The 22124-nt window shown below is 41.0% G+C and overlaps 1 protein-coding gene across 1 annotated transcript in view; it reads right to left on the bottom strand.

The window, feature by feature from the left end:
- LOC124798555 (LHFPL tetraspan subfamily member 3 protein) overlaps window positions 1–14187 on the bottom strand; it is a 161346-nt gene extending 147159 nt beyond the window's left edge. Inside the window, exon 1 of the mRNA XM_047262012.1 lies at window positions 13417–14187. Within this exon, the coding sequence (XP_047117968.1) occupies window positions 13417–13828 (412 nt within the window). The 5' untranslated portion in view covers window positions 13829–14187. The remainder of the gene's footprint in view (window positions 1–13416) is intronic.
- Window positions 14188–22124: the final 7937 nt, after the last annotated feature.

The raw sequence follows: 22124 nt of genomic DNA, 5'->3' as shown, positions 1-22124 counted from the left end.
GGGGGGGGGGGGGGGGATAGATTTGAGCTTAGAACTCCGAGAACGTACGTCCCGAGGACGACAAGAGAAAATTTTACTTCGTCCCACATAATTTTTCTTGCGATATTACAATGAAGGGAAAAATAAAGAGAAATACGAGCTCACCTTACCGCCTGACGTTCCACGCGCGCACCATTCCCGAATGCAACAAAAAAAAATCATCGTTGTACAAGAAGCACACCTGCCACCACTCACCGTATCGTAGCTTGTGAGCACTAGGTAACACCTATGTCTATTGTGAAGATACTTTTCACAACAGATAGACCCCTATCACATATTACGTCAGTCAATTCTTACGTAATTTCCATCCGTGTCCAAGGACCCAAATAATAGTGCAGGAAACAGTCCATTTTAATTACCTGTTTCTCTAATATCAAAGTCAGAGAAAGTCGTCCATTTTCTTTCAGCATCTGTAGCGCTTACTCGATGTTCTCTGTCGATATGTTTCTTTACAATCGAACCGAACTGCTGTATCTCTCACCATCTTCGTTCCGTTCCGAAAATGTTTCGTTCCAGCTACACAACATCTGTTCACAGCTTCTCTTACATTATTTGAATCAGCGTTGTGCATACACTACCGTCGCTGGTTTTCGCTAATTGTGAAAGAAAAGATACATGAGGACTATCCGTCGCTTTCATTCACAATAGTTAAATTCGACTGGACGGCTTAATGTATTTCACACCATGTGGAGCCTTTCGACACCTCTCCCCAAGTGCGCGCAGATATTTATGATACACATTGCCATTTAAAAATATGGCCATTCACTGAAGCTTTTAGACAAAAAAAGTCCAACTTTATCTGTTTTGTAAGAGATTCTCGCCAGTGATATCTGTTTACATTTCACGCATGCTTTTCAGCGTCTATGTAAGCTCTCCATAAACAACATTCTTCAGATTTGTTCATAACTCGTGTTTTTTTCGTTCGCATTGCAACGGACGGTCGGTAGAAAATGACTGTGAAAGAGCCAAACCAGTACTGCGAAAAAACAGATCAGCATTCTATTCGTGAGTCACGGCACACGCGCAGTAGGTCACAAGGTCAACTCTGAACTTATTTGTTCTTTTAGCTACAGATCAGGTTCTTGGACGGGTCTGATGTTGCCCTCCGTTTCTTCCCGCATTGCCTCAGTCTCCCAATGTTTCCGCATACCGTCCGCTATCATCATCATTAATATATTCTAAAATCGGGGCACTGTGAATTGCCTTCTTATTTTTTGAAACTGGAACAGTCTTACATCACGCAACAACCTAAATTCTCTTCCAGTACGCTTCTATAACATTCATTTTTTCATCGCACTATCACACAGCGCCAACTCCAGCTACACATAATGAAAAGGAAATTGAACATATCTTTAGAAACAAAGAAAATAGGCACTCTGCGACATTTATGAGACACACTCATTATGTATCCTTGGTAACATCGGTTTCTAGGGATTAGGCATTGGTCGAACAAAGGGACCTTACGGACTGGTGCTCTTTGATTTTCTTCATACTTACAGGATTTGAAGGTCTGGCCTCGGAGAACGTCTGGCCTCGGACATCAGCTTCCTAAAACTATACGAAGCGTTTCTAAAAAAAACACTAAATAAATCGACTTTTTTTCGAACGCTGTTTACTACAAAACATTTAAACTGTTTTAACTGTCGCAAAATTTAGTACTTAGTAATCTCTTAATACAAAATTAATTATTCATAGTAGAGTCGGTCAGCAAAGGAGATTATATATAGTAATTCAAGGCGTGACAATAAAAATTTATATGAAATGTCTCACACACAGAAGCTCTTAAATACGCTGATCATATGACAGTTGTCAATGGACTGATAGTTTTCTGGGAAACTGCAGCTTGTCAACACTTGCATCACATTCTCTGATGCGCCAGAAGGTTATGACCACTGCCCGCACACTGCGTAGCGGGAACGTATTAAATGAACAAAAACAGTGCATAGGCTGCATAAAGTAGTTGAGATAATGCTTCAAATAAAGTAATGAGATAAAATAGCAACTAGGATGAAAACCATGTTTGCTAATGTATCGAGAACTATATGTCACGAAATCTCAAAACCATTTTTCTGTTTCTCGCTGTTGCCCTTGCAACTGAACAAGCCAGACTGCTCTGGGTTCAAATGGTTCAACGGCACTGTACCTCAATGAAGGATGTTTCTCCTCGTCTTACCAGCCCATGGCAATATAGAAGGTAATCGTATGTGTTTGAATCTTATTTGTCCAAGAGCAAAATAGTGTGTATAAATCTCATATAAACTATACAGTCAAGTACACTATAGGTAGTAACGTATCTAAGTATTTTTTTTTTTTACGAAAACAGTTTTCCAACAGTTCTGATTTTTATTTTGAAAGAAATTGTGCATAGTTTCCTCCACCCCTCTCTCTTCGAAGGAAGTAAAACAACTTTGTTTTTCTGCGTATCCGAAGAATGAAAATATGTGATTGCCGGCACCACATGAAGTCAGAATCGTAAAATGTACGGCCTGTGTTAGTTTTAAAGCGACAGGTCTAGAACAGGTACCAGTAAATTGAACAAACTTGGTTCCGTCTACAGGGAACATCGAACTAATACAAATAAACGTACCCCATACAGTCAGCTTGGTTAACTTAGTGGGCCTGTGGAAAATGTCGACTGATACTCGAAAATCCTACTTTGAAAGTTACAAGGCTACGCTGGAACTGTATACTTCAATCCCATGCATAACACTACTTTAGGGACCCAGAAGATCAATGTAGACTAATGACAGTTTCCACAAGAGCGTGTAGCTGATCATTCTTCCTGAGCTCTATCCACGAATGGAAAAGGGAGGAACTGTTAAGCATAATGAAATAAAAAGTGAGACCATATCGGTAGGCATGCGACAGCATGCGTAACTAATGTTCTAAAACGCAGCGCTTAAAAATGGTAGGGTCAAGTGTTTTGGGTAGACCTTCGCCTACAGACCATTTGTACACTCAACAGAATGATCGTCTTAGTGTCACTATGTTACAGTACAGGGACAAAGTATAAAACTACACACTTCCTCGTACTTAGACAAAGGAGCATTTAGGATGGTTCTTTTTGCATTTGATGTGGTCTATGGTGATGGGACTTATGGAGGCACCATTACTTTATGGGCGTCTCCTCGGAAAATTCCACACAAAAGGGTTTCTTTACTACATTTTCGGCCAGCGGATCAAAACCCAACCGACGATTCTACGGCGGCTATGCACAGCAAATGGCTGAACTTTTTATGATATAAGATTCCCGTCTCGAACAAATATCAAGATTTTCTTGATATCTTCACCCGTTTTCAAGATACAGAAGTTTAAAGTTACCCTACTTCTACATGCGAAATCCGATGTGAGGCGAAAACATAGTTTATAACGTGACGTAGCACCCTATGTTGTTAAATTGCAGCACATGCAGAAATTTTTGCACTTAAAATCTGTTCTGACGTGTAAATTCAGTTTTGCTTTATTTCAGTTTCGCGCAAGTAAACCATCTAAATTTTACTGACTAATACATCTCTTTCAAATACAGGGCTATTACAAATGATTGAAGCGATTTCATAAATTCACTGTAGCTCCATTCATTGACATATGGTCACGACACACTACAGATACGTAGAAAAACTCATAAAGTTTTGTTCGGCTGAAGGCGCACTTCAGGTTTCTGCTGCCAGAGCGCTCGAGAGCGCAGCGAGACAAAATGGCGACAGGAGCCGAGAAAGCGTATGTCGTGCTTGAAATGCACTCACAATCAGTCAGTCATAACAGTGCAACGACACTTCAGGACGAAGTTCAACAAAGATCCACCAACTGCTAACTCCATTCGGCGATGGTATGCGCCGTTTAAAGCTTCTGGATGCCTCTGTAAGGGGAAATCAACGGGTCGGCCTGCAGTGAGCGAAGAAACGGTTGAACGCGTGCGGGCAAGTTTCACGCGTAGCCCGCGGAATATTGGCTCATGCCAGAACTGGAGACCGACGGCGCCGACTTCGTCTTTCAACAGGATGGTGCTCCACCGCACTTCCATCATGATGTTCAGCATTTCTTAAACAGGAGATTGGAAAACCGATGGATCGGTCGTGGTGGAGATCATGATCAGCAATTCATGTCATGGCCTCCACGCTCTCCCGACTTAACCCCATGCGATTTCTTTCTGTGGGGTTATGTGAAAGACTCAGTGTTTAAACCTCCTCTACCAAGAAACGTGCCAGAACTGCGAGCTCGCATCAACGATGCTTTCGAACTCATTGATGGGGACATGCTGCGCCGAGTGTGGGAGGAACTTGATTGTCGGCTTGATGTCTGCCGAATCACTAAAGGGGCACATATCGAACATTTGTGAATGCCTAAAAAAACTTTTTGAGTTTTTGTATGTGTGTGCAAAGCATTGTGAAAATATCTCAAATAATAAAGTTATTGTAGAGCTGTGAAATCGCTTCAATTATTTGTAATAACCCTGTAAGTTATATGCCCTGCTGCAGCAGGGAGACGAAGAGAACCAGCGGAAAACTGTTCCTATTGGGGCATAAAAATGCGAATATGCTCCTGTTTATTTAAAAGCCTGGCCGAAAAGTGGGATAGCAGCTGCCTCATTATTCCGTCCTCAGCACCTTAGAAATTTTCCGCAAAATTTTGGCCTGTAAACATCTTCGCGCTTTTTATGCTGAGAGAGAAGAAGACAGTGGCAGTGGAGAAGAAACGGAAAAGTAATACACTGGAAGACAGTAAGCAGTGGTTGTGTTATAGAAAGAGCGAAGGAGACAATGGCAGTGTGTGAGAAACAGATGGACACAGTGACAACGGAACATAGTTGACAGTGACAGAACAGTGCTAAGAAAAGAGTGAAGGAGACAGAGCTGGAGAGGATCGGAAGCGGACGATAGCCAGTGACAGAGAGAGAGAGAGAGAGAGAGAGAGAGAGAGAGAGAGAGAGAGAGAGAATACATGACAATGACAACGAGGAAGAGAGAAACAGTGACAGCGGGGAGATACAGGGAAGGAAGGGAGGAAGGAATGAGATATCAGCAGTGTTAGAGAGCAAGAATGAGGCACTGACATTGAGACGAGACTGTAGTAGCAGAATAAAACGAAGGGGACTGGGGCTGTTTTAAAGGAGGCAATGAAAGACACACAAAGAGATAATGACAGTGAGTTGGGCTGTATGAGTAGAGAGAATAGGCAATTTGGAGTGGATGGGTATGAGCGACTTACAGCGATCGACTAGTGGGTTTGAGTGAGTTACAGTTAGGGGAGGTTGAGGTAGTTTGAGATGAGTTGCATGTAAAAAAAATAAAAAAAAGGAACGCGAATATGTTCGCATACCAAAATTTCTGGGGAATTTTTTAAAGGCGCTGAGGAAGTTAGAATCAGGCAGCTGGTACCATACTTTCCAGTCAGTCTCTTAAATTAATAGGAACACACACACACACATATATATATATATATATATATATATTCCTTTTTTTTGCTCCGATAGGTTTAGCTGGTAAAGTATTGAGCGAAATTTGTGACTGAGTTGAGGATTTTTTTTTTTTTTTTTTTAAAAAAAAATAGGGAGGAAGCAGCATCGTATTCTGGATGACGATTCATGAAAGGATACAGAAGTAAACTCAGGGTTGCCCCCAGGGAAGTGTGTTGGGACGCTTACTGTTCTTGTTGTACATCAGTAGTAACGAAGCTCAGACTAGCAGGATGGTCTAATTGTAATCACCTGGAAACGGAGAGATCGCAGGTTAGAATGCCTGTCGGAGTCGAAATTTTCAGTCTGCCTTCAATCCAGCCTTCACCACTCAACAACGCCGTCAGGAACGATGTGGTTCGGATTCCACATTAAAGTGGAGCACCCCCCCCCCCCCCCCTCTAGATTAGCGACAACCAACTCGCCTAAGGGGTCCTCAATTGAAAGATGCGATGCGCCGGGCTATTGAGCCACATGTAATTATCAGCATAATAAAATGAAATTATTGGGGGACTTCTTTATATGTTTGCAAATTGTTCATTTCACATAACGAAAAAATGTATCATCATGTAACTTCAATATGAATGGGTCCACGACTGGCAGCAACTCATACACATATCTGAGTGTAATAATTTGTGGATATATGGAATGGAATTATCACAGAGGCTTACTTGTAGGAAAATGAGATGGCAGATCGGTTCATTGTTTGGATACTGGTAACAAACGGTTCTAAGCACTATGGGACTTAACATCTGAGGTCATCAGGCGCCTAGACTTAGAACTACTTAAACCTAACTAACCTAAGGGCATCACACACAACCATGCCCGAGGCAGCATTCGAACCTGCGACCGTAGCAGCCGCGTGGTTCCAGACTGAAGCGCCTAGAACCGCTTGACATCACGGCCGGCTACTGGTAACATGCTGGCAGTCTATAGAAGAGATTGCCTGCAAAGCATTTGTGCATTCCAACTTATAATGTTGCACAACTGTCTGGGACTCTTAGCAAACAAGACCAACGTATTTAAAGGATGTCAGCACGGATGGTCATAGGTTTGAGCCCTTGGAGAGCATCGCGGAAGTGATGAATAACCTCATGAAGCCTATATATGAGGGACGCAAAAAAGTAAAGGGACTTTTGAGAAAAGGAATATTTATTCTAATGATGGAAAACTGAAATATACATTATTTTTATACACTACCTGCCTGCACTCCAAGGCACTTTAAATCGCTTGGAGCCAGATCTGGGCTGTATGGAGGGCGTTCGAGTAATTCGAATCCCAACTCCTTTATTGTTGCGGCTGTCCGTTTGGCAGAATGTGGCCGAGCGTTATCTTGCTGCAGGATGATACCTTTTCGCTGTTTTCCGTCACGTTTGGATCTGTTTACAGGTTTTAATTTCGTTAGCAACACATCGCAGTAGTACTCACTGTTCACAGTTTCGCCTCTTGGTGTGAAATGAACGACTAGCACACCTTCCATGTCCCTGAATAGTGTTAGCGTAATCTTACCAGCTGATGATTGACGTTCAAAATTTATTAACTTCTGGTGATGATGGATCTTTCCAAATCATGGTCGCAGCTTTATATTCTGGTTCGTGATGCTGCAACCCACGTTTCGTCTACAATAACGATTCGCTTAAATCCATCTCCGCGATGATGACGGATCAAATGTTTATGAAAGATGTCCATCCTTTGCGCCTTACGCCGTGCTAACAATTCTTTCGGTACTCACCTTGCACACACTTCCCGAAAATTTAGCCTGTCGTGTAAGTCGGAATACGCTGAACCATGACTGACACGTAAAGTATTGGCGATTTCGTCCACTGTGATTCGTCTGTTTTCCTTCACTATACCCTCTACGACTTCCAAATTGTCCTCAGCTGTTGACGTCGAAGGCCTGTCAGATCTTCCCTCGTCACATAGAGAAGTTCTTACCAGTGGTGAAGCGCTCTGTTCATTCCTATATAGATCTTTCTTCGCGATGAACAGCTGTCATCATACTGCGCATTTATTCGACGAATAATCTCCACAGATTTAACACCTTTCACAAACAAAATGCGAATCACTGCGCTCATTTCCTTCCTGGTGCAGATCTACACTGGAGCTGCCATGTTTCACTGTCTGCTGCAAAACAACGACTAACGAGGTGGAGCTGCCATGTTTCACTGTCTGCTGCCAAACAATGACTAACGAGGGATGAGTGACACGTTGTATAGAGTTGTTCAGACGATAATATGTCACCCCTGGATACTAGCAGTATTACCAAACCGCATGGCGAAAAATTGCAAAAGTCACTTTACTTTTTGACTTACCCTCATACATAGTTTTATGAAACAGTACGGTATTAGGTGAGAAATATACTGAGAATAAACTATCGATAAAGCTGATGATCACTCTCTCAGGAATTGTTAATGTGTTGTTTCCCCATAAAATATTAAGTGAGAAAAAGGTAAGTAGACTTAATACGGTTTATGATGAAGATGTGCTTAAGATTGTGAGTGTGAGAGATCAATACCATGGTTAGTGTAGAATATATATACAGTAGTAAAGAAAATTTTCATACTTAAACCAGATGACAAACGAAGGAAAAAAAACCATGCAATAATATTTATATCTGACAACCAGACACGAAAAATGTAGAAGCTAATTAATGGTGAACATAACATAAGAGGGTAAACAGACCACTTGCAGCATCTGAATGCAACACATTTAAATGCTTTCACTGATAAAGTACAGAAAATAGTAATAAAGTGTCTGCAGCCAAACATAACATAGCCACTGATCACAAACACTGTTTGGGAAATATTGCAAAGCAAGTAACTGCATTCAGCTTTAGAATGAGGTTCAAGGTGATTATAATGTGTGGAAAAAGCTAATGAAGCTCCAGTAATGACAAAAAAATAATAAATAGCTCCGGAAGTGATATTTATGGATTTACATTTAGTGAATTTATGTTTATTTGAGGCCCTGTTCCTAATGGCTTTGAAATATGTAGAAATTACTTCAGTATGATAGATGTAGCCTTTTTATACCTGGATCAGAATAACAGCTAGTGGCACTTGACATGAAAGAGTAGATCTTGTTGGTCAGCATTACACTCAAGTGTGTTGTGGATCTGGCAGCAGCTTCTGTGTGGTTACATATTTAGTGATTTGTATGTTTCCCATTACAGTGCAGTATTCAGTTTGCTTTGTAGGATCTCAAAAGTCTTATCACTTTCCTAAGTAATTTCACTGTTAGATTCACACATCCACAAAAGCAACACATGGCACGCAGAAACAAAGCGTACAAGAACAAATCACAATTATGTTACAGACTACAACTAACGAGTGCAGCTGACTGGTAACATGCAGCTGAGATTGCTGACTGATATGACAACTGTACAAAGCATAGGAGATGTGATCAAACTCATACTCTGATTAGTTGTTGCTATGATAGCAGTCTTGTAAACAACTAGCTGTCTGTCACTTTGTTGTTCTGATCCAGGTTTAGCAGTGACAATTACAGATCTGTGTCAATGGTCTGAATGCTACCAAAAGTAAGTGAAGCTATAACGTAATTTCTGACACATGTAGCAGTCAACAAGAAAATGGATATGGCTTCAAAGTAGGCTTTTGTTTTGTCAAAAGCTTTTGATACTGTGTCCTGTGAGATATTATCAAATAAAACTGCAGTTGTGCAGTTTCACAGAAAATGCTGTTGGGTTAATAAAGTCTTACTTATGTAGTAGAATTCAGCAAGAAGTGGCACAAAGTCTGAGTACCTCCCAGGGGCATGTGGGCATTTTGTCAAAGTAAAGTATTGGGTTAATTCTTATTCATTATTGGTATTAATGACTTGTCATACAACATAACCTGACCATCTACTTTCGGTTATTTACTTCGTGATGATCTAGCTGTCCGCATACCATTGGAAACAATAGAGACATTGATATGTGAAATATACTGGACCATTCATAAAGTTGAAGCTTGGTGTAATGCAAACTCTCTCTGTATCAATCAAAATAAAGCACAGGACCTACATACTACATGGAATCGCAACAAGCAATTGGAACAGGAACTAAGTTCTGTTAATTTCTTCAGAATAACAACTTCTTAAAAACTGTCTTGGGACAATTATATAGAAAAAGTAGTATGTAAAACTAGTAAAGCATTTTTATGGCTGGTCTGCAGAGACAGGTCGAGGATATAGAATCAGTGCGTAGTGGGGATGTCCGTGTTGCTGATAAGTCGCATATATGTACAGTACTTAATAATCACTTTCTGAATATAGCAGGTGAACTAAATAGAAACCTAGTCCCAACAGGGAATCATATAGCGCTCTTAGAAAAAAGTGTTCCGAGACTGTTACCTGAAATGCTCCTCCATGATACTGACAAGAGGGAGATTGAGTTAATAATTAAATCATTAAAGACCAAGAACTCTCATGGATATGACGGGGTATCTAGCAGAATACTGAAGTATTGTTCCACGTATATTAGCTCAGTACTTAGCCATATCTGTAACTTTTCCTTTAGCAGTGGTCGGTTTCCTGACCGATTAAAGTACTCGGTAGTGAAGCCACTTTATAAAAAGGGAGACAGGGATAATGTTGACAATTATAGACCTATTTCTATGCCATCGGTGTTTGCTAAAGTTATCGAGAGGCTTGTATATACAAGGTTACTGCAGCATTTAAATTCACATAATTTGCTGTCAAATGTACAGTTTGGTTTTAGAAATGGCTTAACAACTGAAAATGCTATATTCTCTTTTCTCTGTGAGGTTTTGGACGGATTAAATAAAAGGTTGAGAACGTTAGGTGTTTTCTTTGATCTAACGAAGGCTTTTGACTGTGTTGACCACAAAATATTACTGCAGAAGTTGGAACATTATGGAGTAAGGGGAGTAGCTTACAATTGGTTCGCCTCCTACTTTAAGAACAGAAAGCAGAAGGTAATCCTCCGCAATATTGAGAGTGGTAATGATGTTCAGTCCCAATGGGGCACTGTTAAATGGGGCGTTCCCCAAGGGTCGGTGCTGGGGCCACTGCTGTTCCTTATTTATGTAAATGATATGCCTTCTAGTATTACAGGTGATTCAAAAATATTTCTGTTTGCTGATGACACCACCTTGGTAGTGAAGGATCTTGTGTGTAATATTGAAACATTATCAAATAATGTAGTTCATGAAGTAAGTTCGTGGCTTGTGGAAAATAATTTGATGCTAAATCACAGTAAGACTCAGTTTTTACAGTTTCTAACCCACAATTCAACAAGAACTGACATTTTAATCAGACAGAATGGGCATGTTATAAGCGAGACGGAACAGTTCAAGTTCCTAGGCGTACGGATAGATAGTAAGCTGTTGTGGAAAGCCCATGTTCAGGATCTTGTTCAGAAACTAAATGCCGCTTTATTTACCATTAGAACAGTATCTGAAATAAGTGACATTTCAACACGAAAAGTAGTATACTTCGCATATTTTCATACGCTTATGTCATATGGTATTATTTTTTGGGGTAATTCTTCTGATTCAAAAAGGGTATTTTTGGCTCAAAAACGGGCTGTTCGAGCTATGTATGGTGTAAGTTCGAAAACCTCTTGTCGACCCCTATTCAATAGTCTGGGAATTTTGACATTGCCCTCACAGTATGTATTTTCTTTAATGTCGTTTGTTGTTAGCAATATTAGCTTATTCCCAAGAGTTAGCAGCTTTCACTCAGTTAATACTAGGCAGAAATCAAATCTGCATGTGGAATGCACTTCCTTGACTCTTGTGCAGAAAGGAGTGCAGTATTCTGCTGCATCCATTTTCAATAAGCTACCACAAGAACTCAAAAATCTTAGCAGTAGCCCAAACACTTTTAAGTCTAAACTGAAGAGTTTCCTCATGGCTCACTCCTTCTATTCTGTCGAGGAGCTCCTGGAAGAGATAAAAAATTAAGCAAATTCCAGTGTTACATTCTTGATTTTCTTTATTTAAACTAACGACTTGTTTCATTTTATGTGTTTCTACAATCGTGTTATAATTTCATGTATTGACTCGTTCCATGACCATGGAGACTTCTCCTAAATGTGGTCCCACGGAACAATAAATAAATAAATAAATAAAATAAATAAAATAACATTCCATTGCTGAAAGTCATATACCAGACTTAGCACATAATCATATATCATATGGCACCATTCTATGAGGCCAAAGAGAGAAGGCAACCAATGTATATAAAGGCAATGAGGAAAATATGCAACATGCCCCACCTCAACCCACAGTCCACTGTAGACCTAGCTTTAGAAAACTACAGATTATGTCTCTGCCTTCATTACATATTATCCAGTATGTGATTCACATTGTGGAAAACTACTGAAGATGGCAGCAGTATCAAATGTACCGTAATTGCAGTATTGTGAACAAATATTTCCTGGCATCATTCCATTGTAGCTATACCAAAAACATAGTAGTGCTTTGTGAACAAGTACACCAAACTCTTCAGTGTTATGTAAGTGTATCAGGAAGCAAACAGATCAGAAAAAAGAAATAAAAATATTATATTAGAGCTGAAACCTTAACAAGCAGATTAATTCATAATTAAGGTCAAGAAAATTATGTGATTGTAACATATATATTGTTAATCTCATGGGCATCTGCAGAAACTTTCTCAGGGGACAGGTGGGGGAGCAAGTGCCTTCTCTTGCAGACACCTACTATGGACTTGCAGAATTAGGGTGTGAACCATCAGTGAACAGTCACATGTCGTTTTTGTTGTGGTTTTCAGTTTGCTGCAGCTTTCGATGCTACCCTATCCTGTGCAAGCTTCTTCATCTCTGAATAACTACTACAAGCTACATACTTTTGAACCTCTTACTATACTCATCTCTTGGTCTCCCTCTATGATTTTTGTCCTCAACACTACACTTCACCTCCCCCCCCCCCCCCTTCCCAGTACTAAACTGGTGATCCCCCGATGTCTCAGAATGTGTTTTATCAACCTATCCCTTCTCCCAGTCATATTATGCCGAAAATTTCTTTTCTTCCCAGTTCTATTCAGTACCTTCTCATTAGTTACGTCCTCTAACCATCCAATCTTCAGCATTCTTCTGTAGAACCACATTTCAAAGGCATCTATTCCCTTCTTGTTTGGCCAATTTATTGCCGATGTTTCACTTCCCTACATGGTTACACTCCATGCAAATACTTTCAGAATCTATATTCGATGCTGACAAATTTCTCTTCTTCAGAAATCCATTTCTTGCTATTGCCAGTCTACATTTTATATCCTCCTACTTTGGCCATCATTAGTCATTATGCTGCCCAAACAGCAAAACTCATCTACTACTTTAAGTGTCTCATTTCCTAATCTAATTCCCTCAGCATCACTTGATTTAATTAAACTACATTCCATTATCTTTGTTTTGCTTTTGTTTATGTTCATTTTATATCCTCCTTTCAAGACAGCGTCCATTCCGTTCAATTGTTCTTCCACCTTCTCTGTTGTCTCTGACAGAATTACACCATCATCTGTAAACTCAAAACTTTTTATGTCTTCTTACTGGACTTTTATTCCTATACTCCAAATTTTTCTTTGGTTTTCTATACTATTTGTTCAATGCATAGATTGAATAACTTAAGGGGATAGGCAACAGTTCTGTGTCACTCTATTCTCAACCACTGCTTTTCTTTTGTACCCCTCAACTCATCACTGTCATCTGTACAAGTTGTAAACAGTCACATAATTATTTGCAATGTTGTGTGTGTGTGTGTGTGTGTGTGTGTGTGTGTGTGTGTGTGTGTGTGTGTAACCTGAATATTCATTGGTGGTTCTGTGGGGATAACCCGCTGGCGCGTTCTTCCCAGGCAAGAATGTACACGCAGAACATGAATTACACTCCCCCACGAAGTCCCAGTAATTTTGAAGTATATATATGTGTCCATCCGGGGTATACTTACCAGAAAGGACTTGTATCCAAGCGCAGACGTGGAAAACAGTGGTGGCGGGTACGAAGAAGAACAGCAGCATCGCCGCGATCGCGATGAGGGCGAGAAGGGCTGCGGCGGCGACGAGGACGGCGGCGGCTCGAAAGGCTCCGCTGGGGGCGGCGCGCAGGTCGTCGAGGCCACCCTCGCACCGCTCCGGCCCGCCCCCGGGAGGGAACATGCAGCGTGCGAACAGCCCGAAGCGGCCCGTCGTCTCTGCCTCCATCGTGTCGCCCACCCATTCGGGGGTCACCAGCGACACCACCACGATAATCGCGTAGCAGATGCTGAAGATACCCCACAGCACGCCGATGGCCTTTGAGTTACGCACATAGTTGGTCGCATACATGTGCGACGACTCCACGTACTCAACCTTGGAACCCATTGCGAACTTTCGAGAATTTGCGGTCGGTGATACTCGTGTCTCGACCACCGGTTACGAAGTACGCACAGTGAAGTTTGCAGACACTTCAAATAGTACTGAGGACTGTATTTTGGGTGTTACTCAAAAATTACGTTTGCATGCTACCAGGTCTAAGTCATTATTGGTGTGTGTCTAAGCGTTTTCCTCAACACGGGTGACAACAAAGGATAGTCCAATGCTTAGGAAATGTTACAGACTCCTAGAACCGTACCGCGAATTTAAACCGCCATCAACTGCACACCCTCGCTGCCACTCCCACACACCGCCTTCTCTTCCCTACTCGACTGAACTGCCGCTGCTCTCGTCTGGTCTGACAGGTAACCGTAGATGCCGATGTAGATTAGCGCCGCGCCTCATAGATGGCGACACGGTACGGACGTCCGTCCAGTACAGCAAAGTGTACCAATATGACAAAATTTACCAGTACATTTCGCGAAAATATGACATAATATATCGCCCCACACAACTTTTATTGACTTAAAAGAAAATATGAGGAAATACAAAACAGAAAAGTAAGCTTTTTAATTCAGGGAATGTGCTTTTACTACTATCTCACTGCTGGAAGATAGAATTCTGCTTGTCAGTGATTTGGATGTCGACTCTTCTCTCACAAGAGCCAAGCTGTCAACCACCTGGGAAAGAGAAAAATGGGTGTGAACGAAATGAGCTTACGAGATCGAGACAACAATAATTACAAATTCAAGTACTCGCAAATTTTACGGTAATGAGTAGAATGTGAGAAAACATATGGAGGTAAACTATTATACCCCTCCAAGCTCTCAAACAGGTAATTTTATACAGGCTGCTTCATCTTAAATGTACCGGCAAAATTGAGGCGTGGAATTAAACCAAAACCAGTCAGTAATTCTGGTGAACATATTACACTATCACCTCATGTATTCTGAACCACATTATTTCGCTTATATCTGACTGAAATTTAGTGTATTTACGAGAGTATAAAATGAATAAAAAACTATTTACAATGTTTGACACACTGTATCTCGCCCTCAACATATTTCAGTTAAGTCGCCTTCCCGGAGAACGCCTCAATTATATCTGCTGAGACAGTTGACTGTCCACATTTTATAACGAATTCCAGTTTTTATGAGGAAATAAGAAAATAAATTCAATGTGCGACACAGCAGACCTGCTTTGTCACATATTGCGCAATCTGTCAAGCGAAAAAGGTGATCTGGGAGTACCGATGGACACATGCTGGAAATTAAGTTCTATAAGGAATTAACTGTAACGATGTGTATTTCGTGATATTCCAAGCAAGCTAAAACAGCAACTCATTTGTGCTCTAATCATCTGTGATTCAGCATGTAAACACCATTTACAAACAATTAAGCGAGCCAATGCAAAACATAAAATATAGAAGAGAAAAAACAGCTGTTGGGTGTATGAAATACCGTACCTTGTGAAATGCTACAAAACATAGTAATTAATCTGGACCTCATGTTTACCCAATGAAGCCCTATTGCACAACTAACTTGGTCAGTGTTTATTCAGAACTACGGCATATATTTGAGAGCAATGCTTGAGTTTTATTTTCATACAACCGTAACCTGTTTTACACCGTATTTCCGATGACACAAGCCGCGTCTCTTAATTCGTATGTCATGCTTTAGAACCAACTGTGAATATTTAGATGAAATGCTTATTCTAAGACATCATCTCTCTGACATTGTAATCACTGCAAACAAACAACTGGACGTGAAAGGTTGATCATGTGTGGTCTTGTGGTTTTATTACTTACCCAAAGGATTTAGGGGAAACAAGGCAAAAACTTCAAGCAGTGACAGAAGCGAAACTGAGGTTCCAATTCCTATCGATCGAGTCCAATGCTCTCCATTTTAAGGTTCTATATGTAGATGTAAAACAAAACACGAACAGTTTATGATGGGAACAAAACTTCATGGTATACACTTTCCGTGACGAAACTGCTAACTACTGTACAATAGATGTTAAATGAGGCACATTCAGCTGTCAAAAGGGCAATATGTGAAGCCATCAACTAAACACTGTACTGGAATCTTACTGAAAGTCCTCGTACAAACCTGAAAAAATTCTGGTCATATGTACAGGATGTCAGTGACATCAAACTGTGTGTCCAGATATTCACGTGCAAGACAGGAATTGAAATTGGGGATAGCAATGCAAAAGCAGAGATGCTTTAGTATGCATTCAAATGTTCCTTCACATAGGAGAATCCAGGAGAACTGCAGACGTCAATTCTTGCCCCACTGTAAAGATGAGTGGTATTGATATTGACGTTAGTGACACTGAGAAATAGCGAAAATCGCTAAAATAAAACAAAATCTCAAGAGCCCAAACGAGCCGTATTACATTCTAGATATAATTTGCAGCTGAGTTAACTCCCTTTTAACCATAATTATTGTAGATTGCTTGGCGTAGATAAAATTGGAGAGTGGCTGGTACCAAGTAGTAGTTGCAAGAAAACACAAGTCACACTAATCTACAAGAACAGTAGATGCAGATTCCACAAAACTACTGTTCTGTATCAGTGACATCCATCTGTTGTAGACTCTGAGCTCTAACGTAATGAGGTATCTCCAACAAAATGACTTCCCCCTCGACAATCAGTGTTGATTCTGCATACATCAGTCCAGTACTGGTAAAACATAACTTGTGATTTTCTAGTGTGACATCCAGAAAATCATGGAACAAGGCAATCAGGTAAGTATAATATTTCTTGACTTAAAAAAAAAATCACTGAGTAGAACACCAACCTTGCACAACAAAAGTACAATCATATGGTGTATCAAATAAATTTGACTTGCCTAAGGATTTCTTTCCAGGGAGTATGTAGCATATAGCGTGTTCCCTTGGATGGTCAATCATTGACAAATGTACAAGTGACTTCAAGAGCGCCACAGGATGTTACATGTTAATGACATATTATTGGTAATCTCGGACATTTTACAGATGATGCAGTTATTTTTAATCGGAAAAACGATTTAGTCACATTTAGAAGGGATTCCCAAGTGTTACAGAGCTTGGCAATTTGCTTTAAATTTTCAGAAATATACAATTGTGCAAATAAAATGCAGAAAAGTAGAATATAATAAATAAAATATCAATGAGTCTCAACTGGAATGATAAAATAGACTCAGTTATAAAGCAGGTGGCAGACTTCAGTTCCTTAGGAGGATACTGGGAAAACGCAGTATACAGAGAAGGTTGCTTTCAAAACTCATGTGAATATTACCATAGTTGTGGGAACCATACCAAATAGGACTAAGGGCAGTATGAATGTTGACATGTATGATGGTCCATGGTGGTCTGTCATGAAAATACTGAGAAAAATGAAGTGGCAGAAAGCCTGTTTACAAAGATCCAAGAACCACAATTAATTAGGAATATACTACAGCTCCCTACTATCACTCCTGTAAGGACCACAAAAATAAGATTCGATTAACTACAACCCTTACAGAAGCACTTCAGCAGTCATTCTGCATGCACTCCACACGTGGAGTGGAACATGAATAAACCCTAAATGTGGTACAACGGAAAGTACCCTCTGGCCATGTACTTCACATTGATTAGGAGAGTATGAATGTAGAACACACAAAATGATGATTTTAACTATGTGTTATTACAACATGATTTGTGTATGCAGAAAGGGCTGTTAAGATGTTATACTGTGGCCTGAAATTGTATAATTACAGGGAATAAATGTAAAATTAATCATCACAATCAACAACTGCACACCCATTTCTTCCTCAGATGACAAAATTTGAGTTCCAGGATGTAAACTACAAAGATAAAAGCCACTAAGTCAGAAAAGAAATCTGAAAAGTAGAAGGCTTCTCTTAACATCACCCCAGCCTTCACTACTGCCTGCCAGACCAATGATAACTCATGATCACAAGAACCATTCACAAAAGTAGTGTTCTTCATCTAAGACACTCTCCCCTCCTGAATCACGTGATGGTTTCACTTCCTACAATAAACTTGCATTTAATCATTTTGCTTCGGTGAAGGACATACTTTCCCGCACATGTAATGTCAACTCGAAATATCACTTTACAGCCCAATTCCAAAACCTTTCCAACTGCAAACCTAACATTGACCCATGCCTTGAAGAGCTCCGACCACGATTCCAACTACCACTACCGCAGAATCATTCCTTAAAGACTTCCTAAAGTTCCTTATGTTCAGCAACACTTCACAACCCTTCCTCAGGTCCCTCCAACATGACCCTAAGCAGTCCTCTGAGAACTCCAAGCTCTTCATTCCCTAGAAACTGTTAACTTTGTAATTATCCTCCCAGCAGACAAGGAATCTACCACTGGGGTACTTGACTGACGGGAGTATGTAAGCAAAGGTGGTCTCACTTTAAAACCTCATGACCCTCACAGACAATAACACCTCAATCCATAGAACTTCTACCCCACCCAAAACACACACCTCCATCTGTTACCTTCTTCCTAAGATGCAGAAACGCAATCATGCTGGCCGTCCCATAGTTGCTGGCTTCAAAGCACCCACTGAATGTATAACTGCCATAGTTCATGAACACTTGCAACCTATATTAAAGACACCAACCATTTCGTTGATTGTCTGAAATATGTACCATCCCACTCCCACCACACACCTTGCTTTTCACCACTGATGCCATATCCTCCCATTCCAACATCCCCCATATACATGGTCTATCTCCTACTGAACATCTCCTCAGTCAGCACCCAGCCAATTCCAAACCTATGACATGCTCCTGCTCAGCTTGATCAACTTTATACTTACCCACAACTACTTAACCTTTAAAGGGCAGATATAAAAAAGATATGGGGCACAGCCAAGGGAACCAGATGGCTCCTTGCTATGCCATCTTTTTCATGGGTCATTTGGAGGGCAATTTCCTAGTATCTATAAGCCTTCAGTTGCTGGTTTGGTTCTGATACACTGATGACAACTTTACCATATGGACTCATGGCGATGCTGACCTGTTAAAATTCTTAGAATCTCTGAATACGTTCTCCCCAATAAAGTTTACATGGTCCTATGCTGAACCTATGCCACTTTCCTTGACATTATCTCATACTCACTGGAGGTCAGCTACACACTTCTGTTCGCATTAAACCTATTAACAAACAGTACTTACATTTTGCCAAATGCCATCCTTTCCATGCGAAACGTTCCCTTCCATACATCCTTGGCATTTGAAGCAAATGTATTTGTTCAGATGCAGACTCTTTACAGCAATATACCACCACTCCCACTTTAGCCTTCACTTGATGTAATTACCCCACCAGATTTCCCAGGCCATCTCATCCAATCCTGGTACTGCTGATTCCTTAAAAAAAAAAAACCACCATAGGGCTACACTTCTTGTCACACAGCATTACGCTGGTCTCGAATGTGTTAATCACCCAATATGACAACGCCCCCACAAAATGAGGTCCATAATGTCTAACATACTGCCCACCACACTTAGAATAGCTCTTTGTCACCCTCCAAATTTTAGCAAGATCTTTGTCAGATCCCAAGCTCATTCTGCACTCATCTCTCTACCCTATGGCTACTATCTCTGAGACTGTCTCAGCTGTAAGACTTGCCCTACGCACCCTCCTGCTTTACCTATACCAGCCCTATATCTGGAAAAACGTGTACTATCAAATGGAGAGCCACCTGTCAAACGATGCATCGTATACCATCTGTTATGTAAGCACTGTTCAGTTTGTTACATCAGCATGACTAGTACCAAGCTATCAGTTAGAATAAATGGGTGTAGGCAGAGGTTGTATAATGGCAATACATAATATGCTGTTGCAGAGCATGCTCTACACCATGACAGTCATGACCTTGGTGTCTGCTTCATCACATGTACCGTCTGGATTCTTCCCTCAGATACCAGTTTCTCAGAACTCTGCAGATTGGAATTGGCGTTACGTTCCTGCCACCCACCTGGCCTTAATTGACATTAATTTCTTTGGTATCAACACTTCTTCAGAGTGATATTCCTTCCTTCACTCCCTTTTAATTTTCTAAATCTTTCATTTTCTGACCTGTCTAATCTTGCTCACCCCCTCCCGCTTCTATCACATACAATGCACTTAGCTTTCTGCTCTTATTAACTCATGCACAATCTTTTCGCAGTAACCTCTGCCTCAAACATTACCCTATCTTCCATTTTTAAGCTCTCATGTTTTCAAATCTTGTCTGGTACCTTTGCTCATTTGCAGCTTTGAGATGGCAGCTGTGTAAATAGCTCACCCAAGCACCAAGAGTGTCGTAGCATCATTTTGATTAGCCATACATTTTGTAAAATCCAACGTAATAAATATTATACAGAATAAAGAATAGCTAAACATACACAGCAACAATTTCTAGGGCAATACTTCTGGCAACACATACAACCAACTCAATTTCTGTCCACTGCTATAACTAATGACAGATGATGGCAATTAAGCGCATCTTTAATGCTGCTGGAATATTATATCATTTAAACAGATGCTGAGCAAAGAACATTATATAGACACAATCAGTTGAAGCTTGTTGAAGGGTGCTGTTGAGGCAATGCTTCAGATCCAGAAATAGCTTTATTTTTCAAATAACTGTTGTTATCTTCTGAATAATTTCTCCAGTTCTATTAAGAAATTCAGTATTAAAGCTTCATGGCTATTATATCCAGTGTGTTTCAAGGGCTTGCCCCCCCCCCCCCTCTCCTTTTTTTGGGAACACATTGGAGTGTTATACACTTAGGAATGTGACATTTCAAAATTCTTTCGGTCTTGAAATAACTTATGTAATTATGTGTGATCGTATAACACTGTATACTTTCAAAACAACTATCTGCAATACATACTGTTTATTGAAGTGTTGTTATACAGATTAAAATCCTTGAAAGACAGGTGGGGTATGAGCGGCGGCAACTTGAAATTAGCGGAGGTTGAGGCCTGGCGGATAATGAGAAGAGAGGATATACTGAAGGGCAAGTTCCCATCTCCGGAGTTCTGACAGGTTGGTGTTAGTGGGAAGTATCCAGATAACCCGGACAGCGTAACGCTGTGCCAAGATGTGCTGGCCGTGCACCAAGGCATGTTTAGCCACAGGGTGATCCTCATTACCAACAAACACTGTCTGCCTGTGTCCATTCATGTGAATGGACAGTTTGTTGCTGGTCATTCCCACATAGAAAGCTTCACAGTGTAGGCAGGTCAGTTGGTAAATCACGTGGGTGCTTTCACATGTGGCTCTGCCTTTGATCGTGTACACCTTCCGGGTTACAGGACTGGAGTAGGTGGTGGTGGGAGGGTGCATAGGACAGGTTTTACACCGGGGGCGGTTACAAGGGTAGGAGCCAGAGGGTAAGGAAGGTGGTTTGAGGATTTCATAGGGATGAACTAAGAGGTTACAAAGGTTAGGTGGACGGCGGAAAGACACTGTTGGTGGATTGGGGAGGATTTCATGAAGGCTGGATTTCATGAAGGCTGGATCTCATTTCAGGGCAGGACTTGAGGAAGTCGTATCCCTGCTGGAGATCCACATTCAGAGTCTGATCCAGTCCCGGAAAGTATCCTGTCACAAGTGGGGCACTTTTGTGGTTCTTCTGTGGGAGGTTCTGGGTTTGAGGGGATGAGGAAGTGGCTCTGGTTATTTGCTTCTGTACCAGGTCTGGAGGGTCCTTTCCTCTCCCGCATCCACACTGGCTGTTCAAAGCATCCTACTACAGGCCAACCGCAAATTAGAACAGCATGCCACCCTCCACCTCAAAAAACTATCCAATCTCCTAGTTTCCCACCTCCCGAAAGGCAACTCACTCACCCTTCACAACCTTTCCAGCAAACCTCAACCTCCTCTCATCGCACACAAACCCAGTCTCTCCCATCTACTCAGTCTCCCACTTCCAGCTCCACTCCCTCCAAAACCTCAAAATTCCAATCAACACAATCTCGAACCACAACACCCTAATTCAGTAGTTAACTTTTCCTCCAAACCTCTCTCCCAATCCGAAACCTCTGTCCTATCCAAAGGCCTCACCTTCAGCCCCACTCCCAGATTCAACCAAACAGCCCTCGTCAAAGATTTACTGTCCTACACTCTTACTCTCTGCTGGAAATATCACTTTGCCACGAATAAAAATGATCCTAATCCTACTCCTAATGATCCAACTCCCCAAGACACTATCCAAATTGAACCATGCCTGGAACATTTCCGTCCTCCGTCACAGAGTGACCCACCTCCTCTTCCTCAAAATCACCCTCTCCAAACCTTCCAGGAATTTCTGACT

The sequence above is a fragment of the Schistocerca piceifrons genome, chromosome 5 (genome assembly GCF_021461385.2).
Source record: "Schistocerca piceifrons isolate TAMUIC-IGC-003096 chromosome 5, iqSchPice1.1, whole genome shotgun sequence".
Lineage (NCBI taxonomy): Eukaryota > Metazoa > Arthropoda > Insecta > Orthoptera > Acrididae > Schistocerca > Schistocerca piceifrons.
Note: the sequence above shows the minus strand (reverse complement) of the source record. Positions and strands in the feature narration are given on the sequence as shown.